The sequence below is a fragment of the Tenrec ecaudatus genome, chromosome X (genome assembly GCF_050624435.1).
Source record: "Tenrec ecaudatus isolate mTenEca1 chromosome X, mTenEca1.hap1, whole genome shotgun sequence".
Lineage (NCBI taxonomy): Eukaryota > Metazoa > Chordata > Mammalia > Afrosoricida > Tenrecidae > Tenrec > Tenrec ecaudatus.
The window spans coordinates 145597311-145623100 of record NC_134548.1 but is presented as its reverse complement, the minus strand read 5'-3'; the positions used below and the strand labels follow the sequence as shown (position 1 = coordinate 145623100).

The following is a 25790-nucleotide window of genomic DNA, read 5'->3' as shown; positions in this document are numbered from 1 at the left end:
ATATTTTCATATGTACATGTCTTTATCTAGACCTCTATAAATGCCCTTTGCCTCCCAGCTCTTTCCTCTGTTTCACTTGACTTTCCTCTTGCCCCATTATCATGCTCAGTCCCCACCAGGGTTTCAGCAATTCTTCTTTGTTACATTACCAAGTCTCCCATGCCCTCCTCACCACCAATTTTGATCACTTATTGTTTCCTTGTCCCTGAGTTTGTTAATACCACTTCCTTTCACCCCCTGCCCCTCCTTCTCTCCCATGTCCCCCAGAACTGTTGGTCCCATTGTTTTCTCCTCCAGATTGTTCATCCAGCCTATTTTATTTAGACAGACCTGCAGAGATAATAATATGCACAAAAACAAGACAGAGCTAAACCAAGCAACAACATATAACAAAACAACAGCAAACCAATTACAAAAAAAACACAAGAAAGAAAAGCTTTTAGTTAGTTCAAGGATCATTTGTTGGACTTTAAGAGTATTTTCCAGTCCAGTCTTTAGGGGCACCACACCTTTGCCCCAAAGTCCACCTTCAGCATTCCCTGGGAACATCACCTACCATTCCCGTGCTGTTCTGTTGTACCCCCTTAGTGTTTTGCCTCGGTGTGGCGGGATCAGATCGTGTGCAGTTCCCACACTGTCTCCAGTGTTGTCCCCTGTAGGGCTTTGGGTCCGTGAGGGGCGTCATGTCCCATAGTGTGGTTGACCTTGTGGTCTTCTCTGTGCACTGGCTGATCTTAACTTCATCCTTTTAAGCATCATCTTGTTTCACATTTTTAGTTTACCATTAGGCATATAAATCATACATATATATGAATATATATGTATAAAAATTATCTGCCTTTTAAGGTAGTTATTTAACATATTGTGAAATTTTCTTGCTCATTTAGGGGCATAACTGCAATCATTAGTTATTGTACTGAACTATAATAATCTATTGTTTTCATGATCTACAAAGAAATATAAGCCTTTAACCTATGCACTAAATCGTCTAAGCCTGTTAATGGTTTTTTAGTTATTACAAACACATATTTGTCCTTTCACCTTTCTGCAGTCTGCAAGCATTTCTTGTTTCTTTCAGTGTCCCTTCATGTAGCAGCCCTGTTTTGTTCCTTCTAATTGGTTATGAATTAAAAAAAATGAAAAGCAACCAGTTGTTCCAGTTGGGGTGTTATATGGGCATGGTAGATGAGTTTGTTAAGTAAGACTTCAATCCATTCTAAGTGGCACCTACCATGGATAGAGTGCACGGAAATTTAGTATATCAACTTTAAGATATCTCTTAGCTGCTCTGAGGATTTAATTTTGTTTTGCTTTTGATTACTTAGGAGTATGCCAACACTGGTCCTGATATGTGATATGTCATTTGAGACACTGCCTTTTTAACTGTAGTGAACTCATGTGGATATGAAAGGGTACTACTTATATCTGAGCTTGAATTTCCAATTCAGATTTGTCTGTTCTTTTGACAACTCATGGTACTTTCAGTAGTCTTTACCAACGCCATAAATCAATGATACTGATTCATTTTGGGTGTCCTTATGCATTGTCCAAGCCCTGGCCGTACTTTCCAGTAAGCATTGCAAGGTCCCTGGTTCAAACCCAACAGCTATTCATCAGGATTAAGACAAGACTATCATCTCCAGTAAAGATATACAGCTTCAAAAACTCTATTTAAGGTCACTATGAGTCAGAATTTACTTCAGAGCACGAGTATTCAATGAAGGTGTCAACTCTCTTGGAGTGGTAGTTTTATTGAGGGATAATTATGACCATCACTTTTATTTCTGCTGTCTTCTCTCATATGCCTCTGTTTGAAAGCTAGGTTTGTGCATAAATATGTGATGCCCAGTACTAAGCAGTTTTGCCTCATTTCATAGCCCAATATGGAACGAGGGAACTTCAAGAGTTTTCATTTGCAATAATGCATGATTCCTGAAAGCTCAAGCTCTCCAGAAAGACCTATCACTAAATAATCATTTGTTTTGGTGTGCTGATTCTCTTTTTTTCCTTGGGGTCTGTCATACATGTTGCATTTTAAAGATGAGATGCAAATATCCAAAGAGGCTAAATGGTGTGAGCTAAAGTGCAAAAGAATCCCTTATAAAATTGTGTTAATAAAAAGTTATGTTAATCATTGTGATCAATTTGGACAATAGCAAAGTGGGTGAAGGGAAACAGCAGTTGGTATAAGACATGGGGGATTATAAATTTATAAATTACCAAGGGTTCATGATGAAGGGATGAGCTGATATCAAGGGCTCAAGTAGAAAGAAAATACTTGGAAAATGATTATGGCAACATATATACAAATGTACTTGATACACTGAACCTTTGTATGGATTGTTATAAGAGATATAAAATCCCCCACAAAATGTTTTTTTAAGTTATGTTAAAAGGACTTACAGAAAATATCTAATACTTACCATAGACTCCTAATTCAGTTTGCCAGATTTTCTTTAGAATTTCTTAAATTCAAAATGAAATTTGGCAGTGTAAAAGCCAGTGAAGAGTCCCAACACTACCAAGCATAGGTTATTACAAGGAAATAGCCCGGCACAGTGTTTGATCATGCCTACTATTGGAGTGGGTTATCATGGGAAGTTGGTTAATCACAGTTGGAAGAGAAGTATAAAAATGGGATGAACACGTATCTGCCTTGTGGTATTTTTGTTTCCTTTCTTACCTAGAATAAGGGCAGTGAACCAGGAAACTTTTCTATGACACTTCTAGCCCTTTGATATACCTGAAAGTCACAGGGCTCAGACTTTTATTTCACATGTACTTTGAAGTCCACAAATGAAAGCATTGATTGTTTTTAAAGAGAGAAAATGCCACCATTTTATATCTTGGTGTGTGGTATTTCGAGCATGGCAGCTGAATTATTATATTGCCAAAGGCAAGAAGAGCCTATTGTTCCTTCAGATGGAACTAAAATAAGAAAAAGAGTAGACTAATAGCGCTACTCAGTTTCTTCAGTCCTTTGGACATTTTTATCAGATTGCAGTTTCAAGAAATAAATCCGTTTCTTAACATTAGGGGATCAAAAAAGTAAGTTAGCTTCTTTCTTTCTCAGGTCTTATAGAAATTCATTGTGATTTTTTTTTTAAACTTCATGGCGTGGTTTGGGGGAATGGAGGGAGGAGACCACGGATGGTAGAAAAGAATCTGCCTAGAAAAGTAACAAATAAACCTCTCCTAATGTGCCCCAACCCTTCGAATACCTTTGGAATGACTGTGTTATTTCATTGTCCCTAAATCTTAAGAAGTCCTTTTGTTAGTAGACATGAAGTTACTGTGAGCCAGCTCTGGGTATTGGTAGTGGTGTTGAATCATAGTATTTTAGAAATGACGTTAATCTTGTCTGACTATCATCTTTATGAATCATGAAAGGCCCCAAGAAAGGCTTTGTTTATACTCACACAATTAAAAACCAGAATTAGTTAATACTAGGCTAATATAATTATGTACACCTCGGTAGGAGTGTGGCATGTGATTGGCTCATTTTACTGATGAATATGTGTCTATAACCTATAAGGGCCTGTTTCCCCCATACTAACAGTGTTGCATGATTTTTAGCCCACTAATCCATGGGTATGTGAAGCCCCATATCTGCCACCTTTGCTACGCAGAGGTGGGCTCTCTGATCTTGACATAGAAAAGGAGCTTGAGATTACAAAACACTTATAAGGTGATTTCTTCTGTAGAGTGGAGCTCCAGCAGTTCAGAAAAAGCACAGAAAAAATTCTGTGACACCTGCTCACCCCACTGGGAACAATTTCTGCCCCCACTCTACTCCCCTCTACCCCACTCTACTCTACTCTACCCCACTCTACTCCACAGAGCCCTGGTGGCACTGTGTGGTAGTTACATAATCTTTTGACAATTAAAGAAGATTAAGAGTGAAGGGGTGGAGTCTAGTCTGTCAGGTGATTTATAGCCAATAAGACCTCTATGTGAGCATGGCTTTCTCCTGAGCATTCTGGAAAATCCGGTATTTCCTCCTTGGAGGCACGAGACACCTCGCTCTCTCTCTGCTCACTCCCTGGAGACATTGGAGCTGACAAGCCACATGGAACTACCCTAGTGCCCTGAACTGGAGAAGCCACATGGACCTACCTTGATGCAACCAGACCTCTGATGCCGGAGAAGCCACGTAGAGACCCCTACTAGTGCTGAGATGCTTACAATGCTACTGGATCCAAAGACTTTATACCCACTAGCCTGTGATCGTCTTGCATGTGGCATCCCTTCATGTGTTTCATTAGTTGGAAGAGGATTTTATAGATTGGTATCAAACATATGGACTAATATTGAACTTATGGGCTTGGACTGGACTGGACTGACATGTTTTCTCGATGTACAATTACCCTTTGTATCAAACTCTCCCTTATACACATATGAGTTTCTATGGATTTGTTTCTCCAGTCTACCTGGACTAGCACATGCTGGCTCTCATGTAAACATTGGACAAATCTTAAAGTCAGCTGTTCAAAATCATTAACCATTCAAAGGGAAAAAGGTAAGGCTATCTGATCCTGTGAAGATTTTCAGGCTCAGAAGCCCCGTATATGGTCACCACGAGGCAGTGGTTTTTATTTAGTTTTTGTCTCCACTCCAGTTGTTTCCCATCCAAATATAAGACAATCTTATAGACATATTTTGGCTGTGATTTACACTTTGTTGCATAATTTTGTCTAGAAAATCACTTTCAATTTCTTACTTGTTGGATAAAGATTTGACTGGAAAAAATTAAATGTGTTTCAGGTTCATTAAAACTCAATTTCACAGTATGAGGAGTCTTAGATTTCAGGAGGTGGTTTTCCTCTCCTATTAGTTTAGTAAACTTATGAAAACAACTGTCATTCTTGTCCTTGGGGCCTGTAAAGACTCCTCTGGCCTGAATAAGAGAAAGTGACATATCAGACAGGTAGTTTACTGAAGACTGTGGTTTTAGTCTTGGATGTACCGTTCATTATTAATCCTTTCACCTTGAGTAAGTTCTGTGCTTCTTTAATGAGGAAAATGTTTTGAGAACTATTAGACACTACTCTAAGGATTTTTCTTCAAGCTTATTAGGGTTTGAGAATATGAAGTTATCACACTGGTTTTCTCCTTTTTCTGATTCAAACTGAGAACAAAGGCCGGAGGGAAATGTCATGTGAGCAATAAAGTGTGGGATCAGTTCCATGAAAGGTAATCGTAGTTTGAAGAATATGGCTTGAACCTAAGGCTTAATGAGACGTCTTATCATATCCAGCGCTAAATCTGTGCCAGGATACCCTGCCAGTATCATTGAGAATCATAACCTGTGTCACACACTTCAGTGAGAGCTGGGTGAGCCTGTTGACCTGCCCCTTATGAGGCAGAGCCTGAGCCCTGGCTAGGCTCCACTCACTCTGTATTAGAACCAAACCAAACTTGCTGCCATCTCCTGGGGGTTTCTGAGACTGTAAGGGTTCCCAGGAGTAGAAAGTGCAGTTTTTATCCCACAGAGTTCTTGGCTCAAACTACCGACCATAGGATCCTTAGCCCAATGCACAAGCACTACACCAAGACAAAGAGGATGATATAAGCTGGGGGGGGCAAAAGATTTAAGAGCCAGATCACAGAGATCATTTCAGAAAGGAGCACTTAACTTGTTTTCTATTTCCTCCAATCAGATAGTTCATTTAAGCCAATTATAAGGAAAGGTGGTGTAAGGCCCAAACTTCTGTAGTACTCTCTGCTCCCTACCTCACAAACAAAATAGAAATCCTCTTATTTGCGTGGAAAAGTGGGAAGTGGGACAAAAATATTACTCCCACAACTCCTGATATTGCTGCTTATTTCAAGAATAACATGAGTTGTGGGAAAAAAAGACTCCAGTAATTGATGAGATACCAACTGAAATGTTTCAACAAGTTAATGAAGTACTGTAAGCATTCTCTCATCTATGCATGAAAGTTTGGAAAACAGCTACTTGACCAACTGACTAGAAGAGTGTTCATTCCAAAGTAAAGTGAGCCAATAGAATGTGGAAATTATAGAACAATATCATTAATATAATATACAAGGAAAATTTTTTTTAAGATCATTCAAAATTGGTTGCAGCGGTACATCTACAGGCAGCTGCCAGAAATTCAAGCCAGGTGCAAAAGAGGACATGCAAGATGGATACCATTGCTGACGCCAGATAGACTTTGACTGAAACGGAGATTACCAGAAAGATGTTTACTTGTGTTTCTTTGACTGTGAAGAATCATTTGATTTTGTGTAGCTCTCAAAAAACAGCAGGCAAATCACATCTGACCTCCTCGGGCTACATAATGGACAGGAGGAATCTGACTTCAACCCAAGGAATGCAACTCCATTTTATCCCTCTTTTACTTTATTCTGACATCAACCCTTCCTTCTACAGCACTCTACTTCTGTGCTGTATTCAGTTATTCATGTCAGTGGCCACACAGAACTTATATACAATACTCGTGCTTAAAATGGGCTCTTAGTGAAGGCATTAAGCCAGGATCAGATCAATTACAATGTATCTGAGAGGAATTACCAAGAATGGAATGGACGGCAACAATGATAGTGGGACAGCAGGAAGCGAAAGGTAATAGAGGATAGAACTAAGAGGTAAAAGCTATTTATAGAGGTATAGGTATAGGCATGTATATATGTAAATATATGAATTTATAATGATAAGGATATAAGACAATGTTCATATGTTTATATGTATTAAGATAGCAGACAGACTTGGGGCCTCTAACCAATACCATCCTAACATACGAGTATTTTGTTCTAATAACCTGCAACACTTTTATACTCACTTTCCCAACATAATCGCTTAAGACAAAATGGGTACATAGCAAATGTAGGGAAAAAATAGTGTCTGGGAAATTAAATGCTTGAAGTTAAACAAACAGCTATTCTAGCAAAGAAGCAACAAAGCCCACATGGAAGAATCACCCCAGCATGTGTGATCATGCAGTGTTGACAGGATGAGGTATCAAAAGATCTAAAAAAAATCAATTATATCTAAGTAAATGAGGTATTTTGGAATGGAGACCCAAAGCCCATCTGTAGACAATTGGACATCCCCTTACAGAAGGGTCACAAGAAAGAGATGATCCAGTCAGGGTGATGAAACATACAACTATCCTTCAATTTTTAATGCTTCACTCCAACCCCCACTACCATGACCAGAATTCTACCTTACAAATCTGGCTAGACCAGAATACATACATTGGTACAGATAAGAACTCTCAACATATAGAATCCATGACAGATAAACCCCTTAGTAACAGTAATGGGAGTATCAATACCATGAAGGGAGGAGGAGTGAGGGAGGAGGGGGAACTGATCACAAGGTTGAATATATAACTCTCTCCTAAGGGAGATGGATGAAAAATAGAAATGTAGGTGAAAGGAGATATGAAATATCAATAATATATCATTGATCAAGGATTGGTAAGGGTGGGGTAGTGGGGGTGGGGGAGAGGAGCTGATACCAAGGGCTCAAGTAGAAAGAAAATGTTTTAGAAATGATGATGGCAATATTTTTACAAGTGTGCTTAATACATTATTGAATTATGGATTATGAAAAGACCTGTAAGAATCCCCCAATGAAATGATAAATATAAAAAAAGCAATGGAAAAAATATTACCCACTGCCATTGAGTCAATGCTGACTTTGCTTAATTTTATGAACCCTATTTGTAAGAACTTCATTTTAACAAGGTATAGATTAAGGGGCAGTTATACCCTTGCTATGAGTTATCATTGGAATTACAATGGTATCAATATTCACTAACATAAAATGACAATAATAGGTCTCTAAGGTGAAACAGAGACATATATAAACCATAGATGCATGGACGGATTTGGGACTTGCACTTAATTAGAACCCCAATCTAAGAAAAATTAGTTCTTATGACATGGTCCTGCTTGATGCTTGCCCTCTTGAAGAGATCACTGAAAAGATGGGTTCTATTGCAGTGTGGTGAAGAAACTAGATGGTGTCCGGCTATCCAAAAGCATAGCATCTGGGGTCTTTAAGGCTTGTTTTCAACCAAGCAGCCAACTAAGGCAGCAGTTCTCAACCTGTGGGTCGTGACCCCTGTGGGTCAAATGACCCTTTCACAGGGTCACCCAATTCATAACAGTAGCAAAATTACAGTTATGAAGTAGCAACGAAAATAATTTTATGGTTGGAGGGTCTCCACAGTATGAGTAACTGTATTAAAGGGTCGTGGCACTAGGAAGTTTGAGAACCACTGAACTAAGGTCATATGGAAGAAGCACACAAACCTGTGTGATCCCAGGATTGTAAATAATGAAATCCAAATCTAAAGGAGGGAATGATACCAGAGCTTAAATTGTGAACACCTTGTTTGCAGAAGACTATGGATAACAGTGGAAACTGAAAATCCATTTGCAAGACCCACACATGTATTAAGCTTCTGGTGAACTGCCTGAGGGATGTGAATAAGCCCTAATATCAGACAGAATATTGTAAAGTCAATTGTGGCAGGTGTATTTAGGTCAACATGTAATATCTTGTCATGCGATCTCCCTTTTGATCGCTTTTAGGGCTGTTTCAGTTTTTTTTTTTTTTTAAGGGGAAGGTGAAATACACATAGATTAAGTCCTTGGTGAATCCCATATGACCATGAACCAGAGATGTGTATAGCCTTGCTAACAAGAATGCATTGGAAAGTAAATTGTTGCAGATGAAGTTAGGTTAAAATTTAGCACCCTATAAGTTGATCTTCCTTTTGTTCCATTTAAATTTTTTCTTGTTTTTAATATGTTCTGCTTTATTTTCTATTGAGGTTTTTTATACGTTTTACTTTGTTATTCTTGTTAATTAGTATTTTAATGTTTTCCTGTATATGGAATGCAGGATAGGTAAAGCTATAGAGCAAGTAACTGAAATAATGGTTCCTTAGGGTATAGAAGGTAATGTTGGGGGAAATGAAGGGCTCATAAAAGTGAGTACAAGAATGAAGAAAATGTCCTAAAACCGATTTTGGTTATGACTGTACAACACTTCTTGATGCGATTGAACTATTTGATTGTATGATATGTGAATTATATGCCAATAAAATTATTGGGGGGAAAGAAGCCAGGAGCAGAAAAGTCAGGATGCTTCTAAAATAGCTCTCTTAAAACTGACCAATCCCCTCTATTAATATTTCACACACCCTATTTACATACATAGTTTCAGGGGAAATATTTATTGTGAATCATTTACCCAAAGTCTCAAACTCCTCTGTGCTTGGGTGTGGTCATACAGATAGGATTCACCTGTGAGTAATTGCTAACAAGATTGCCTAGAGTGGCACCCTGCTGTGTAAAAATTAGCCCCTTGAGAAGCAGAAAGGGGCAATCTCATTACCAGCAAGATCCAGGAAGAGTGTGTCTTCTGAACTAGATCCCTGTGCACTAATCCTACTGGATCTAGATGACAGCTATCCCATCCAGAGGAGCAGAAGCTGAACCAGGAGCCAGAGCATGCAACAGTGATGGATTTCTTACCCCACAAAGCAAGTTAAGATGAATCCTTTTGTGTAGGAGGCTGGCTTGTGGAGTGGGGTGCCTCTGGGCACTTAACTTGGGAAATTGGACTTGCTGACCTATGGAAGTGGAGCGGAATGACTTCGGGCTAATGCTTACTGGAATGAGGTGCTTCTAGGCACTTAATTCAGAGAGCTGGGTTTGCTGACCCATGTAGATTGAGTTGAAGGCCTCCTGGTTGAGCCTTATAGCAGCATGGTAAACCCCTTTGGGCATTTATTAGCAGGCCTGAAACTTTGTAACATGCCCTGATAAACTGCCCTGAACACTTCTTACTCATATTACAAATTGTTACTTCCTTAATAAACCCTTTAATTATTATTTTTTGAGGTTCTGTGTAGCCCCATTCAATGGATGTCAGAACCCACACAGATCAAGGACAGCAGTGAGATGAAGGATTTTAATTAAGCAAACGCAAAAGAAGCCCTGATGGCATAGTGGGTTGTGAGTTTGGCTGTTAATCACAAGATCAACAGTTGAAACCCACTAAGTGCTCTGTAGGAAATCTCTCTACTCCTATAAAGATTTACAGTTTCACAAATCTCCACAGTCTCAGAAACCCACAAAGGAAGTTTCTACTCTACCTTATAGAGTCACAAGGAATCAGAACAGATGATAGCAGTGAATTTTTGAGTGAGATTTATTTCCATAGCCCGAAGTTACAGAGACATGGCTAAAAGAGCCATATTTTCCTTCAACATAGGATCATAATAAACTGGAAAACATTGAGAAGAGTGAAAATTCCAAAGCACTTCATTGTGCTTCAGTGTTATGTGTACATACAGCACAAGGCAAGCATTTGAACAGAACAAGGGACTAGTGCATAATTTGAAATCAAGAGCGGTGTATAGCAAGGTTATGGATACCCTTTCCTTATTCTTGTTCAATCTCTGTTTGAACCAATAATCGGAGAAGTTGGACTTTATGAAGGAAAATATGGCATCAGGAATGGAGGAAAGCTTATTAACAATCTGCAATATGCATATGGCACAACTGTGTTTGCTATGTGAGGATAAATTGAAGCACTTACTTATGAAAATCAAATGTGGATTGCAACTCAATGTAAAGAAAACCCGAATCCTCACAATTTGACCAAATAAATATGATAAATGGAGAACCTCTTGATGTTGGCAAGGATTTCATTTTCCTGGGATTCACAATCAGTGCACATGGAGGCAGCAGTTAAGAAAACAAATGACATGCTGCATTGGATAACTGCACAACACCTCTTTAAAGTGGTTAAGAACAAATATGTCATTTTGAGGACTAAGGTATACCTGAGCCAAGCCATTGTATGTTAAATCACCTCATGTACATGGGAAAATTGGATAATGAATAAAGAAGACCACGGAATAATTGATACAAGTGAAGTATGGTGCTGGATAAGAATGCTAAAACTATCCTGAACTGCCAAAAGGACAAGCAAATCTGTTGTGGAAGAAGTACAACCAGAAGCAATTCAGAATCAAAGATGACAAGACTCTTGTTCTTTGGCAAATTATCAGAAGACTGAAAAAGACAGCATTCTTGTTAGAGGGATAGAAGAAAAAAAAGTCCCTCAATGAGATGGATTGACAGTGGCTGCAACAATTGGTTCAAATATCACAACAATTGTGAAGACAAGAATGCTGGTCTAAGATTGGGCAGCATTTTATTCTGTTTTACATAGTGTTGCTATCAGTCAGAATCAACTTAATGGAACCTAACAACAACAATAAAGAACAACAATATGAATTTTGATTGTTAAAGCACTATCCTTAGAATTTATAAATATGAAAACCAGGGGAAATTGGAAATGATTACCCACAGTAAGGTATAGTTACTTTAGTGCATGTGCATTGTTGTGATTTTTATTTCTAAGTGTAAAAATCAACACAAATTCCAAGTGAAACCCAACCTCATACCATCTAATTTAGCCTCTGTGGTTGTACCCTACAGAAACAAGATCCTATTTTAATTCCTCTTAAACCCAGAATACCTTTGATGCCACTTCATCATGTTGTCAATCACTTGCAAATTTTACAAGTCTTTCCTCTACCATCATACCAAAGGATACCTTCTTTTCTCTACCATTATATCAAATCAATAAAAATTAAATATTTTATTATTATCATTAATAATAGCTAGTACTTATAGAACACATATTATATGCCAGAAACTTCTTAGTCTTTCACACATATTAACTTACTAGATTTTCACAACATTTCTGTGAGTTAAGTAAAATTATTATCCTGATTATATACATATGGAAATAAATATAGAAATTTGTCCAAATAATAAATGGGGGAGGTTAGATCCATACCCTGGCAGTGTTTCCTGGGTTTCTAGAATCAGTATCTGAAATCAATCAAATAAGAATGGAGATGAGGCGCAGGCTTCCATATTGTTTACGACACCCGTGATGATTCGAATATGAAACTGGGTTTATGAACTTGTGCAGCGATCCATACTGAAATAGGCCACAGTTCAGAATGCCAGACATTTGTAGTAATCTGTGATGGAGTCTTCTATCAAGAAATGAAGGGATGGTGGCTCACTAGACCAAAATATAGCAAGTCAAGTGGTTGTGGAAACGTTGATTCCTGTAGGTATCTTAGAACAACAAATAAGAGACTGATTAGTTTGAATTTGTTCTCTCTCTGATCTGTTTCCTATTATATGTTTATTATCCAGTGATATAGAAATTTCTGGTGATGAAATTCCCTCTTTCATAGGCCAGGGGACAGTTTTGATTTCCCCCCAACATTAATATCCTGATAATATAACTTTGATCAGAAATAGAGTGTAGTATTTGTGACAGAGATGGCGAGGAAGTTTCAACAGGTGGCATAATCTCGCTACAATTACTTTCCTCTACCTATTTGATTCAACAGCAACAGCAGCAGCTTTTAGTAAATAATGATGTTATGCCAACTACTATGATAAGGTACTTATATAAGGTGAAACATTTCACAACAACAACAACAAAGAGGAAGGCAGGATAACATATTTGTTCAGAATACTGATGTTGACTTTGGGAAATGGTTTCACTTCGTTGAGCCTCCATTTAACCTCACATATAAAGCAATAATAATAATATTATTATTATCAAGATAGTGGTGGTTGAGGACCAAGTGATAAACTGTATAAATAGTGCTTAGTTCAATGAATATTTATTTAGTCTTAATAAGTAGAAGACATTTATGCCAGAGATTAAGGCTATAGCTGTGAATAAAACCAACTCCAACCCTGGCCTTGTGAAACTCGTAGTCTAATGGAGAAGACAGTCATTAAGCAAATAATTATACAAATAATTATTTATAATTATTCTGAGTGATAAGAAAGCGTGATTACTCATAGTGAAGACCCAGAAAATTATAGCAAATATTTACATAATTGAGAGGAAGAATGGAGGGATTTTAATAGAATTGTGAAAATAAGGGACAGGTTAAAAATAAAACCAAAGCCATCTGCTCTCCTCTGGTCACTCAGGCTTTATGGGGAGGAGGCAACATTTCAGTTCAAATGAGATAAGATCAATTCCAAATGTGACCATCAAGCACGTCTTTGCATGTGAGGTGCACTCCTTTCTCTGAGTGTGTTTTCATCTGGCAAGAGAGAGATGTTAAGAGTTGTGTGGCAAGCCACCCAGTATCAGGCTTTCCCTTTGAGATGCAAACTAAATGCTGAGTTTGCCTGAGAATGTGGCATAAAGTCTGAGCAGGCAACAATTCATAACTACACAGTGTTTTCGGATGCTGATTAAAATATCACACCATCAAATATGGTGGTTCTTTACACAAGCTATTTTCTAATGGGATCTATTTTATTCTCCTCCATAATTACTCTGATCTAGGATGAACAGCCTGGGAAACATTGATTAATGCATTCTAAATTATCTCAGCAGGGTAACCACCAGATTTCGGCTCATCTTGATTCTGTGCCAAGTTTATGCTAACAGTTTTTTTTTTAACCAGCATTAGGTGTGTGCAGAGAGGACTAGAGATTTTCCATTCTAGGATTTGCCATTAATTAAGATTGTCACCCTTTTCTATGGAGTGTCACTCTCTCTATCTTCAAAGAGGGAAACACCATTCCCTTTTTATCCTCTTGTCAAACAACTAATCACTTAGAAAATTGCGTGTGAAACTCAAACTACCTAGAAGTGTTCTCTGCCTTGATCGGAAATATTTGATGCTTTGGCTTTGCTCCAGTGAAGTTAAGTTGTCCTTAGGATTTGATGCACCAATAGATATCACATAAAATGCTAGAATTGAATAATAGTATGGTCATCTAATTTTAGGTCAGTTGATTCCCTAACTGCAGTTTCCCCCTTTTACAATCCAGGATAAAGTACTTCAGTTAGACTGTCTTCTACAAGATAGTACAGAATAGACCATGCAACTGCCTTCCTCCGAAATCTTAGAAGCCACTGGGGTGCAAAGTGAAGGACATAGGTTGCCTTCTAATGTTTGTAGTAGTTCAAAAGTGATGATGGGGGCCTGGGCTAGGGTGATGGGAGTAGGGATAAAGACAAGTGATAGATATAAGAAAAGTCTATAGAGGCAAATAATCTAGAACGTTTAGGGTTTAAAGAGTCAAGAAGCCTGGAAATTAAAATTAAAAAAGCTTCAGTTCCAATTCTTTGTCTTTAAGTAGAATATTATTATCCCCTCTTCTACATGCAAGTCAAGTAAATGTCTTATCAACTACTTTGTGCAGAATTCCTTCCTGGTGCTGTCCTCTCTCTGCTAAAGTCTCAGTTCTCCCAAATCTGTTTAACAGTGTTACTTCTCTCTTATAGAGTCTTCTGACAATATTATATGCTTGGAAATATACATCTTCTAAATATTTAGAGAAGTCCCAATGATGCACACTCTGCTCCATTGTCCCCAAAAGTGCAATTGCATATGTAAAACCATGATTTCCAAATGTTAAAGTCAGAAAATGTAGTCATCCGACTGATAGTGGTTAGTAGCACAGTTCTTTATCTATTTGACATGTAGAGCCCAGGTTCACTTTAAGGGGAAACCAGGATAGATGGGCAGGTCTGTCTTCCCGCTGCGGAATCTGGCATGGGCTAAAGGGAATGTGAGTATGCTAAAAACTCCAGTCATTCTCAACCTTGAGCTCCCAGCTGCCTTCTGGTATGACACCCAGACAACTTGGCCACATTGGAATGTTCAGTTACTACTTGAAAATATTTGATTACACAGAAGGCAATCTGGAAAAGTCCTCCTGTCTGATGCCTATAAAGGGAGCTGGAACTTCTCTTGGTATGTGGAAAATCTCTTAAATTCCCCTTACTAGTATGTAGGTATGTAAAACTAAACTAACTCTAAGAAATCAACAGTTTGCTAATAAAATTTTAAAAGGAACTGTCATGACAATATTAATCATATTTAAGCATCCAGTTTGGAATCATTCTCAGAAGTAGATAATTGCAAACAAATCTGTTTATCTAAGACACATCTCTTAAATAACTAATGTGGGTTGAGTGATGTTGGATGGAAGGGTACATGAATGCGATCATTTCTAGCAGAAACTGAGAAATGAGTAAGAACTAACTCTGGCCCACAGGGTAACTCTTCCATTGCCATTGAGTCAGTTACAAATCACAGCGACCTATATAGGTTTTCTGAGACTATATATTTTTACAGGTGCAAAAAGCATTATCTTTCTCTCTCAGAGCATCTAGTGAGTTTGAATCACCAACCTTGGTCTTAGCATTCCAATATTTTCATGAGAGCACTACCAGGGCTCCTTACAAGGTAACTACAACATAATAAATAGAAGTTTTTCCTCTCATAGATGATAAACACATCTCTATGAATTATTTGACTATATTTAATCAATCTATATGCTAAGCCACTAATCAAAGATGGATTATATGAAAAACAGAACCTCAAGATTGGAGAAAATCATATTAACAATCTTCAATATGCAGAAGACACAGCCTTAATTGCTGATAATGAGGACTTGAAACACTTGCTGATGAAGATCAATGACTGCAGCGTTTAGTGTGGGTTTGCAACTCATATGGAGAAACTTATGAACAGAGAGATCTACCGGGCAGGCCCCAATCAAAATCAAACTGATCTCCTCCTTAGAAATATGTGCAACAGAGGACAACACTATACCACTACACTTACAGGTTGGGGACAGGGACCAGCCTTCTGCACCCACATGGAAACAAACCAAGAAGGAAAAAGAAAGTGAGGGACTAGGTCCCCTATTGGCACACTAAACCCTGAGAACACCGTCCTTGCATGGAACTGTTAAGGCACAGAGAAGACTTTAGGGCAGACAACAGCATGAGGCATAATGTCCTGTCTATGGAACATACTGTGACAAAGAACAATACTCGAGACACACAGCAGGAAAAAGTCTGGTGTGACATGTGCCCCCACCACCACCACACACACAGTGGGGCGAGCCAGGAAAGAAACATAACAGATCAGCAACAGGAGGAAAGCAAAGTTATAAAACCCCTGAGGAGCTGCCAAAATAAATAGACTCCAGGCTAGGAGGAGTGACTCCTGGAAACCCCCAGGATGGGAGGTGAGTCAGAGGACCGAACTATTTATGCTTTTTCATTTTTTTGGCTTTTCCCCCTTATTTTTCTTCCATCATTTTTTTTGTTTTGTCTCCATTATTGTGGTTTTCCCTACCTATATAAGATAAGCATGGGAACCAAGCCCAAGGAGAAAGCAATGGGACCATCAACAGTTCTGAAAGGAATTGGGGGCGAGGACAAGATGGAAGAAAGAAAAGGTGCACAGACAATGCCATAGACAAAGGAACAACTAGGGAATTAGTATCAAAAACAAGGAGGACATAGAGATCCTGGGGATTTGGAGCAGCAGCAGTCTAATTGAGAGAAATTACTAAGAGGCAGAAGAAGGGTGAGCGTGATGGTGGGGCAGGAGGAATGTAAAAGGAAACAGGAAAGATCTAGGAAGCAAAGCTATGGACAGAGATATAAACATAGGTATGTACTATGTAAATATATTCAGAAAAATAGAGGTATTGGCTTATGTACATATATTTATTTGGCAATACATATGGATGGACTCTGGACCTCTGCCCAAGCCATGCCTCAACACAAGAACACTTTTTTCTAATAACCAGGAATTCTGTGATACTCAACCATCCTGACACAATCACTGAAGACAAAATGGTTGCATAAGCAGATGTGGTAAAGAGAGTGGATGGTGCCAAGCTATCCAAAGATATAGCGCCTGGGGTATTAAGGTTTGAAGTTAAACAAGCAGCCATTGAGCAGAAAAGTAACAAGCCCACATGGAAGAAGCGCACCAACCTGTGTGATCATGAGGTGTCAACGGAATCAGGTAACAGGCATCAGAAGACCCAAAACAAAAAAACATATTGTTGAGAACAAGGGAGTCAGATTAGACACTTTATTTATAGACAATAGGACATCCCCTCACAGAAGGGTTACAAGGAAGGGATGAGTCAACCAGGATGCATCTTTGAGGCTTCCTCATCCTCCCCTGCCCCTCCCACACACACACACACACACACACACACAATGTCATAACTCCCGTCCTAACTTTCAGTTCTGGCTAGACCCGAGAATGCACACTGGTACAGATAAGAGATCACAACACATGGAAGCCAGGTCAGGTAAATCCCTCAGGAAGAGAAATGGGAATAGCAATGCCAGGAGGGGGGAACAAAGGGAGGGGAACTAGGGAGGGAGGGGGATCTGATCTCAATGATTGACACATAAACAGCCCCCAAACCCCCTGGGGGGTGATCAACAGAAACATGGGTGAAGGCAGACAACAGCCAGTGTAAGATATGAAAAATAATAATTTATAATTTATCAAGGGTTTACATGGAAGGAGGGAGCTAATACCAAGGGCTCAGATAGAAAGTAAATGTGTAGAAAATGATGATGTCAGCATATGTAAATATATGCTTGATACAATTGATGCATACATTGTTATAAGAGTAGTAAGAGCCCCCAATAAAATGATGTTCAGATGAAAAAAGACAAAATCCTCACAACTTAACTATTAGATAAAATGATGATAAATGGAGAAAAGATTGAAGTTGTCAAGGATTTCACCTTGCCAGGATCAACAATCAATACTCATGGAAGCAGCACTTTTAGAGATCAAACAATTCATCGCATTGGATAAATGTACTGGACAAAATCTCATTAAACTGTTGAAAAGAAAATATTTCACTTTGAGAACTAGTTTTCTCTCACTCAAACAATGGTATTCTCAATCTCCTCATATGCATATGAAAGTTGGACATTGAATAAGGGAAACTGAAGAACCACTACATTTGAATTATGGCACTGATGAAGAATATTGAAAATACCATGAACTGACAGAAGAACTGTCTGGGAAGAAGTAAATCTATAATTCCTGGAGACAAGGATAGCAAGATTTCATCATATATACTTGGAATGTGTTATGAGAGAGACCAGTTCCCGGAGAAGGGCATCATGCTTGGTAAAGTGGTGGGGTAGTGATAAAAGGGAAGACCCTAGAGATGGATTAACACAGTGGCTACAACAATGGGCTCGCACCTAACAACAATTGTGAGGCAGGTGCAGGACCAAGCCGTGTTTCATTCTGTTGTACCTGCACTCACTATGAGTTGGAACCAACATTTTGTATTAAACATTTTATTGGGGGCTCATACAACTCTTATCACAATCCATACATAAATCAATTGTGTCAGGCACATTTGTACATTCATTACCCTCATCATTCTCAAAACATTTGCTCTCCATGTAAGCCCCTGACATCAGCTCCTCATTTTCCCCCCTCCCTCCCCCTCCCTCATGAACCCTTGATAATTTATAAATTATTATTATTTTGTCATGTGTTGGAACCAATTTGACAGTCCCTAATCAGCAATAGGAATCCTAAAGAGGCCCCAAGTGCTAGTTTTTTAGTTGAATTACATAGCCAAAACTGGACACATAGTGCAGAACGTGTGTTCAATCTGACCCCATTACCCTGGGATGATAAGTAAGAGCATACAACAGAGCAGCAAGGGGACCAAAGTAATGAATTCCCCATGGAATACCAAGAATAGACTTTGGGCCCAGGGCCTGGCACCATATCAGACGTAACTGGAACAGACCTGGAACTATTTATCGGCTTTTTTGTCATTGGTTTTTAGGTTATCGGTTTGGGTGTTTGTTTGTTTTTTTGGTTACGTCATCTTCTTTTTGTACTTCTTATTTTCCCTGCATGTCTATCTAGATAAGATAGGTAGATAAACAATCCAAAGGAGAAAGCAACAGGACTGATGCTTTCATTAGGTCATGGGAGAGGGGAGGTGGGGGAAAGGAAGTGGGTGTTAACAAACCTAGGGACCTGGGAACAACAAGTGATCTAACATCACTGGTGAGGAGGGCATAGGATGCCTGGTGGGCTTACAGTAATCAAGGGCAATGTAACCAAGAGGAATTCCTAAAACCCAAATGAAGGCTGAGCATAATAGTGGGACAAGAGGAAAGTAAAAGGAAACAGAGGAAAAAATTAGGAGGCAAAGGGACATTTATAGAGGTAGAAATAGAGGCACATGCATATGTAAATATATTTATATATTATGAGAGGGAAATAGATCTATGTACTTATATTGATATGTTAAGTATTAAGGTAGCAGACAGATAGTGGGCCTCTACTCAAGTACTCCCTTAACTCAAGAATACTTTGTACCAATAACCCGGCATTCTGTGATATTCACCTTCCCAACATGATCGCTGCAGACAAAATGGGTGCATAAACAAATGTGGTGAAGAAAACTGATGTTTCCTGGCTACCAAAGGGTATAGCATCTGGGGTCGTAAAGGCTTGACGACAAACAAGTGGCCATCTAGCTGAGAAGCAATAAAGCCCACAAGGAAGAAACACACCAACCTGTGTAATCATTAGCTTTCAATGGAATCCTGGATCAGGCATAAAAGACCTCAAACAAAAAAACATATCATTGTGAATGAGGGGAAGTGCAGAGTGGAAACCCAAAGCCCATCTGTAGACAATTGGATATCCCCTTACAGAAGGGTCACAAGGAAGAGACCAGCCAATCAGGGTGCAGTATAGCACCAATGAAACATACAACTTTTCTCTAGTACTTTAATGGTTTACCCCCCCCCCCACTATCGTGACCTCAATTCTATCTTACAAATCCGGATAGACCAGAGTATGCACACTGGTACAGATAAGAGCTCACAATACAAGGAATTCAGAACATATGAACCCAATCAGGACCAATAATGGGAGTACCGATACCAGGAGGATAAGGGGAAGGAGGGGGGAGAAAGGGGAAGCCGATCAGAATGATCTCTATATAACCCCTTCCCAGGGAGATGGACACTAGAAAAGTGAGTAAAGGGAGACATCAGCTGGTGTAAGTCATGAAAAAACAATGATAAATTATCAAGGGTTCATGAGGGAGGGAGGGAGGGTGAGGGCGGGGAGAATAAAGAGCTGATATCAAGGATTTAAGTAGAAAGAAAATGTTTTGAAAATGATTATGGCAACTTATGTACAAATGTGCTCGATAAAATGGATGTATGTTTGGATAGTGATAAAAGATGTAAGAACCAAGAAAAAATTGAATTTACCTTATTTTGCTGTTACCAGTGCTTATTTCTTGATTTTTTCTCCCAGCAGCATTATTAATTTACTCAGTTTTCTGAACAAGCTGTTTGAAGTATTCTCATAAACAATAGCAAAAAGCCAAATTTTCCCTTCTCCAAGTGTGAAGTGACAGCTGTAGGACTTGAATTATTGAAAATCATTTTTGTCTAGTTTTAAATGATAGAAATTAGAGAAAATGGTGACATATAGGGGTTGAAGCATGTTAAGCCTTAAGCGTCCTAAGAAATGACAGCTTTTTCTTGGAGAAAATATTCTGGGCTGATAATTGGCTTCCTGGTGCAATCTGAACACGATTTCAGTAGAAAATACTTTCTCTGGAGTATGGAACAAGCAGCGTTGGCATTGTAATTTTACAAATTAATTCAGCAAACACTTGCTCCAGTAATCAGGGCTTCATACTCATGGTACATTATCTTCTGTGTATTCTATGAAATCGTTTCTTACAAGTTGTTGCTTTTCGTTGCTGTAGAGTCATTTCTGACTTTTAGCAGCCCTCTTTGTACAATAGAATGACACATCACATGCTCTCCCACCTTCTGCACAATTGTTAAATTTGAGTACACTGTTGATGTTGTTGTGCCAAGTCATCTCTTTACGGGTCTTTCTTTTTTCTTTTTTGCTGCCCCTCTACTTTTAAAAGTTTGATGTCCTTCTTCAGGGATGGCCCCTCCTAAAAAACATTTCCAAAATACATGAGACAAATCTCACCAGCCTTGCTTCTAGGGAGCATTCTGGCTGCACTTCTTCCCAGACAGATTTGTTTGTTCTTCAAACAATCTATGATACTTTCAGTATTCTTCTCCAGCAGCATAATTCAAATTTCTTAGTTCTTCAGTCTTCTATCTTCATTACCCAGTTTTTTTTAAGATTATATTGGGTTAAAAATGACTATTGATTGTCTCTCCCCTTTCTCTACTCTACCCTTTTATCCCATCAAAGCTTTGTTTCATGTTTCGAACTAAAGCATCAGACCGTCGAGGAAAGCTCTCCAATTCAGAAATTTATCTCTCAGCATTTTGCCTTCTCCATAGCATACATGTTAAAACCATTTCTCAGAATCATTCTTTGAAAGGATCGATCTTCTTTGGCTTCTAAACTTCTCTGTGGAGCACGTGCTGAGGTTTTTCAGATTTCTTTGGTCACTTGAGTAGTTTCCCTCCAGGACAAGAAATTTTAGCCCTGAGCACCTTACTGGCCTAGCCATCCTCATAGAAGAATACATGATTAGATTAAAGATGCAGTTGGGAAAAATAAAAAGCGAGCATGTGGCGTGGAGTAGCTGCAGGGAGGACACGTAGGGATCATTTAGTTCAGTGCCATGGTTCTCAAACCTTTGGGGGTTGAACGACTCTTTCACAGGGGTCACCTGATTCATAACAGTAGCAAAATTATAGTTGTACAGTACAAACAAACAAAATTTTATGGTTGTGGGGGCACCACAACATGAGGGACTATATTAAAGGGTCGTGGCAATAGGAAGTTTCAGAACCGCTGGTACAGTGGTTTTTGACCAATTATTTTGAAGGCTGGGTTGACATTTGTATGTTCAGCATTAGAGCTTTGATCCTTGAGACAGGAAGTGGCTATGGGCAGATATTCCTGTTGGAGCAGATTATATGACATTTTGCTGGGGGAAAGGTTTACGAAGATTGTACTCTCCCAACTCCCAGCTTTAATTGAAATTAGTTTTCAAATATCTTGCAACAGTTCGGAGTGGCAGAACTAAGACTTGATTCCAGGTATCCTGATTGCCTATCTATCTACTCTTTTTAAAAACAGTTTTATTGGCACCTAATCCACACATCACACAATTCAAGAGTTCAATCACATCAAGAAGAGTTGTATAATCATTACCAAAATCAATTTGAGAACATTTTCTCCCCTTCCCCATGGTGAAATCACTTTTAAAATGGATTGTGTAATCATCACCAGTTCCAGTTTTCCCTCCCCTCTCTCACATACATTGTTTGCTTTCCCCTGCCCCTTCTCCCTCCCTATATCCACTCCCAAACCCTTGAATCTTCCCTCCAAATACTTGAATCCATTCTTATCTCTGTGAACCTACACCTTTGTGCTTCACAAAATGGAAAACCCAATAGAAACAATAAAAAAATAAAGAAAATGGAGTGGGAAGGATAAAGTAATAATAGAAAGATAATAATACAAATAGTTAGAAAGAAAAGATCAGAGAAGAAATTTTTGGCATGGCACTAGCAGGAAATACTTGCACCTAGAAGAATTTCAGGTTGGTCAAAAGGGAGGTCAACTGACAAAGTAGTTTGATTTAGTATAATCATGATTACAGTGATCCCGATCTGATAGTAAAGCTGTTTGAGAACCTTACCTATGACTAGTGGGGATCTGCCAGTGGTTTAATCTGACTAGGTATCTTCCAGATTGGTTTGGGATCCCATGGTCCTCCATAACCTTTTACTAATTGGGTATTCACAATTTAGGCTCTGATACTTTCCCCTTTGTCATCGGTGAATTCTGTTATTGTCATCTTTGGATTACAAAGGCTGGTGTGCTTCTTTTATGTGTACTTAGTTGACACCTTAGATGGCTGCTTTAAAAAGACCCCAGATTCTATTCTGATTGATAGCTGGTCACCATCTGCTTTCTTCACCACATTTTGCTGTATCACCCTTATCTTCAGTGATCATTTCATGAAGTTCAGTATCGAGCATAACCACTACACCACCAGGACTCCACATGTGCTTACAAGTGTATATAAATCCCTATATACAGAACAAGAAATAGTAAGTGCTACAAAGAGAACAAAATTCTAATTTGTGTCAACGAGAAAGGGGAGATCAAAGAAAATGAAAACATTGCAAGATTGATCCTTTTTTATTTAGCCAAATGCAGGTACTTGCCAATATTTTGACATAAAGAACCCTGTGCTGCGGTACGCATTATCTTCAAATTGGAGATGTCTGGCTAAGGGAAAGAAGAGGATATTCTGAGTAAAGGTAATGGAGAAAAAGCAAAGGACCTATTCTGGTAAGGTGCCAAGTAACCTTACTTAAGAGGGGTTGCCTGACCAGAGATAAGGCTGAAAAGGCAGTCAGGCTGGGATCTCAAGTCAAGAACCCAGTCTATTTGATGCTTAAGAGTGATTAAGTGATAGTGGATGAAGGCACATCACCACCAGCAGTTATTGTCCCTTTCTTCCTTTCTCACCTATATCTTACTTAAGGTATGTGCCCCCCCCCACTTCATTGCAAAGTGCAGTGAAAAAAAAATAGAGGCCCCCCACTGAACTCTAGTCCCAACCCCAATGTGGTACTTTCTGTAGGCCTTAGTTTTCCAAATCTATGAAATTGGAGGAAATAGCACCTATTGCATAGTATAATTTTGAGGATTACATGAATCTACTGGTATTAAATTCCTTATTGTGAAGAATGCATTCAAATAATGAGTTTAAAATTTTTTCCCCACCTTCTTGATTACTTTTATTATTTAATTGGGAAACTAGACCCCAGGAGGGGCTGGGTGGGCTTAATCCTACTACTCATTCTAACCAGCTTCAGCTCCACCCTGGCCCTTAGCATTGTTCCTCTTCATGCGGCCTGGGTGTCCTCCTCCGTAAGGAGAGCAGAGGGAGAAGTCGATGTGTTTCTGGGAATCCAGGCGTACGATAAAGTAGGGGATGTTCACCACCTGCTTACGGACCCTGATGTGGCTCTGTTGGATTCGCACTCGGTCATGGTGAATGGACTTGGCCAGGTCCAGCTTGAAGACCTGGCTCTGCAGGCGCCTCTCCAGAAAGTCTTCGATCTTAAGGGCCAGGATGTAATCCACCTTCACCTTGCCCTCGTCCAGCACCCCAATGCAGACCAGCTGCCGCAGCAATGCATTGCCTTCAAACAGATACCCCTGGTCCTCGTCCAGCATTAGCAACTCCCAGGCGGCTTTGCGGATCTTGGCCAGAGTGAACTTGACCCTCCAGACCTCACGCTTGTTCTGGAGCCCATACTCACCAATCAGCTTCAGCTGCTGGTCGAGCTGAGTCTTCTCAAAGCGTCTCCAAGGGGTGACATAGGTCTTCTGATAAACCCAGCTCTGAGCGACCAGCATGCTGGCTCTGCTGGCTTGTGTGCGCCTAAGTACCGGCCCCATGGCAAAAAAAAAGAGCGAGTTTAAAAATTTTTAACAGTATGTAAATACATGAATCCACAAAAATAGAGGTATTGGCTTATTTACATATATTTATATGGCAATACACTGAGGTAGTTGACGGGCTTTAGGCATCTGCTCATAGCCACCCTCAATACAAGAACACTTTGTTCTAACAAATTGGCAATCTGAGATGCTCACCCTCCCGATACAATCACTGAAGACAAAATAGGTGCATAAGCAAACATGGTGAAGAAGGCAGATGGTGCCCAGCTATTAAAAGATATAGTGTCTGTGGTCTTAACGGCTTGAAGTGAAACAAGCGGCTATCCAGCAGAGAAGCAACAAAGCAACATGGAAGAAGCACACCAGCCTGTGTGAACATGAGGTATCATCGGGACCGGGTAACAGGCAGCAAAAGACCCAAAACAAACAAACAAAACCATGTGGTTGAGAATGAGGGGGGTCCGAGCAAAGACCCCCACCTGTAGACAATGGAGCATCCCCCACAGAGGGGTCACAGGGAAGGGATGAGTTAATCAGGGTACAGTAAAGCACCGATGAAACATATATACTTTCTCTGGTTCCTTGAGGCTTCCTCACTCCCCACCACCTTGACCCCAGTGATGCCTCTCACTTCAGGGTAGACCAGAGCATCTACACAGGTGCACTTAAGAGATAAGCGCTCATGGCATACACAACCAGGAGCAGGAATGGGAATAGCAATACCAGATGGGTAGGGAGAAGGGGAGAACAAGGGGAAACCGATCATAATAATTGACACACCACCACACACACCACTCCAGGGGGAAGAGCAACAGAAACTATGGGGGGAGGGCGACTGGTTGGTGTGAGATATGAAAATAATAATAATTTATTATCTTTCTTTGAATTCTCTGGTTTTGGTGATGTGAGATCTCTGTAACAGTAACAAATTCAATAAAAAGGATAATATGAAAAAAAGAAAGTGATTGTCTAGAATAAAAAAGATGGCAACATTATACAAATATACCTGATTCAATTAACATATTAAATTTAATAAGAATTGTAAGAGCCCTCAATAAAGTGATCATAAAGAAGACATCATATACAATATCGAATAAGTATGGAAGCTGCAAAAAATTTAGCCAATCCATGCATGTATCAAACTGATATATTTTAGAGGACGTATGTGATATCAGTGGAAAATATATACTGTTTAATTAAAGGACCTGGAGAAATGAATACCCTCATGAAAAAAAGTACAAACGAATCCTATCTCAGACCACATAACCAGATCAACTAAAAGTGGAAATATCAAAAACAAAACTTTAACCCTTTCATGATCCATAATAGTGAACAGCTGCAGGTTCAGCCTCTGGGACACACTCCTGGTGTAGTTGGTTATATGTTAGACCGCTAACCGTAAATTATAAACCCACTAGCTGCTCCAGTAGAGAAATAATAGATTTGCTATTCCCATAAACATTTATAGCCTTGAGT

The 25790-nt window shown here is 39.3% G+C and overlaps 2 protein-coding genes across 5 annotated transcripts in view; one reads left to right on the top strand and one right to left on the bottom strand.

Moving 5' to 3' along the window:
* Positions 1 to 25790, top strand: part of ENOX2 (ecto-NOX disulfide-thiol exchanger 2) — a 347998-nt gene that overhangs the window by 148572 nt on the left and 173636 nt on the right. The gene's annotated exons all lie outside the window — the stretch shown is intronic.
* Positions 23709 to 24269, bottom strand: LOC142434573 (small ribosomal subunit protein uS4-like). 2 transcript variants are annotated; one of them, XM_075539261.1, is made up of 2 exons: positions 24173 to 24269; positions 23709 to 24052 (listed from the first exon to the last, which is right to left on the bottom strand). In XM_075539261.1, exons 1-2 carry the CDS (start codon positions 24267 to 24269, stop codon positions 23709 to 23711), a joined length of 441 nt encoding a protein of 146 aa, XP_075395376.1. The 2 variants fall into 2 exon arrangements, with proteins under 2 accessions (XP_075395376.1, XP_075395375.1); XM_075539260.1 differs by having other exon boundaries at positions 23709 to 24269.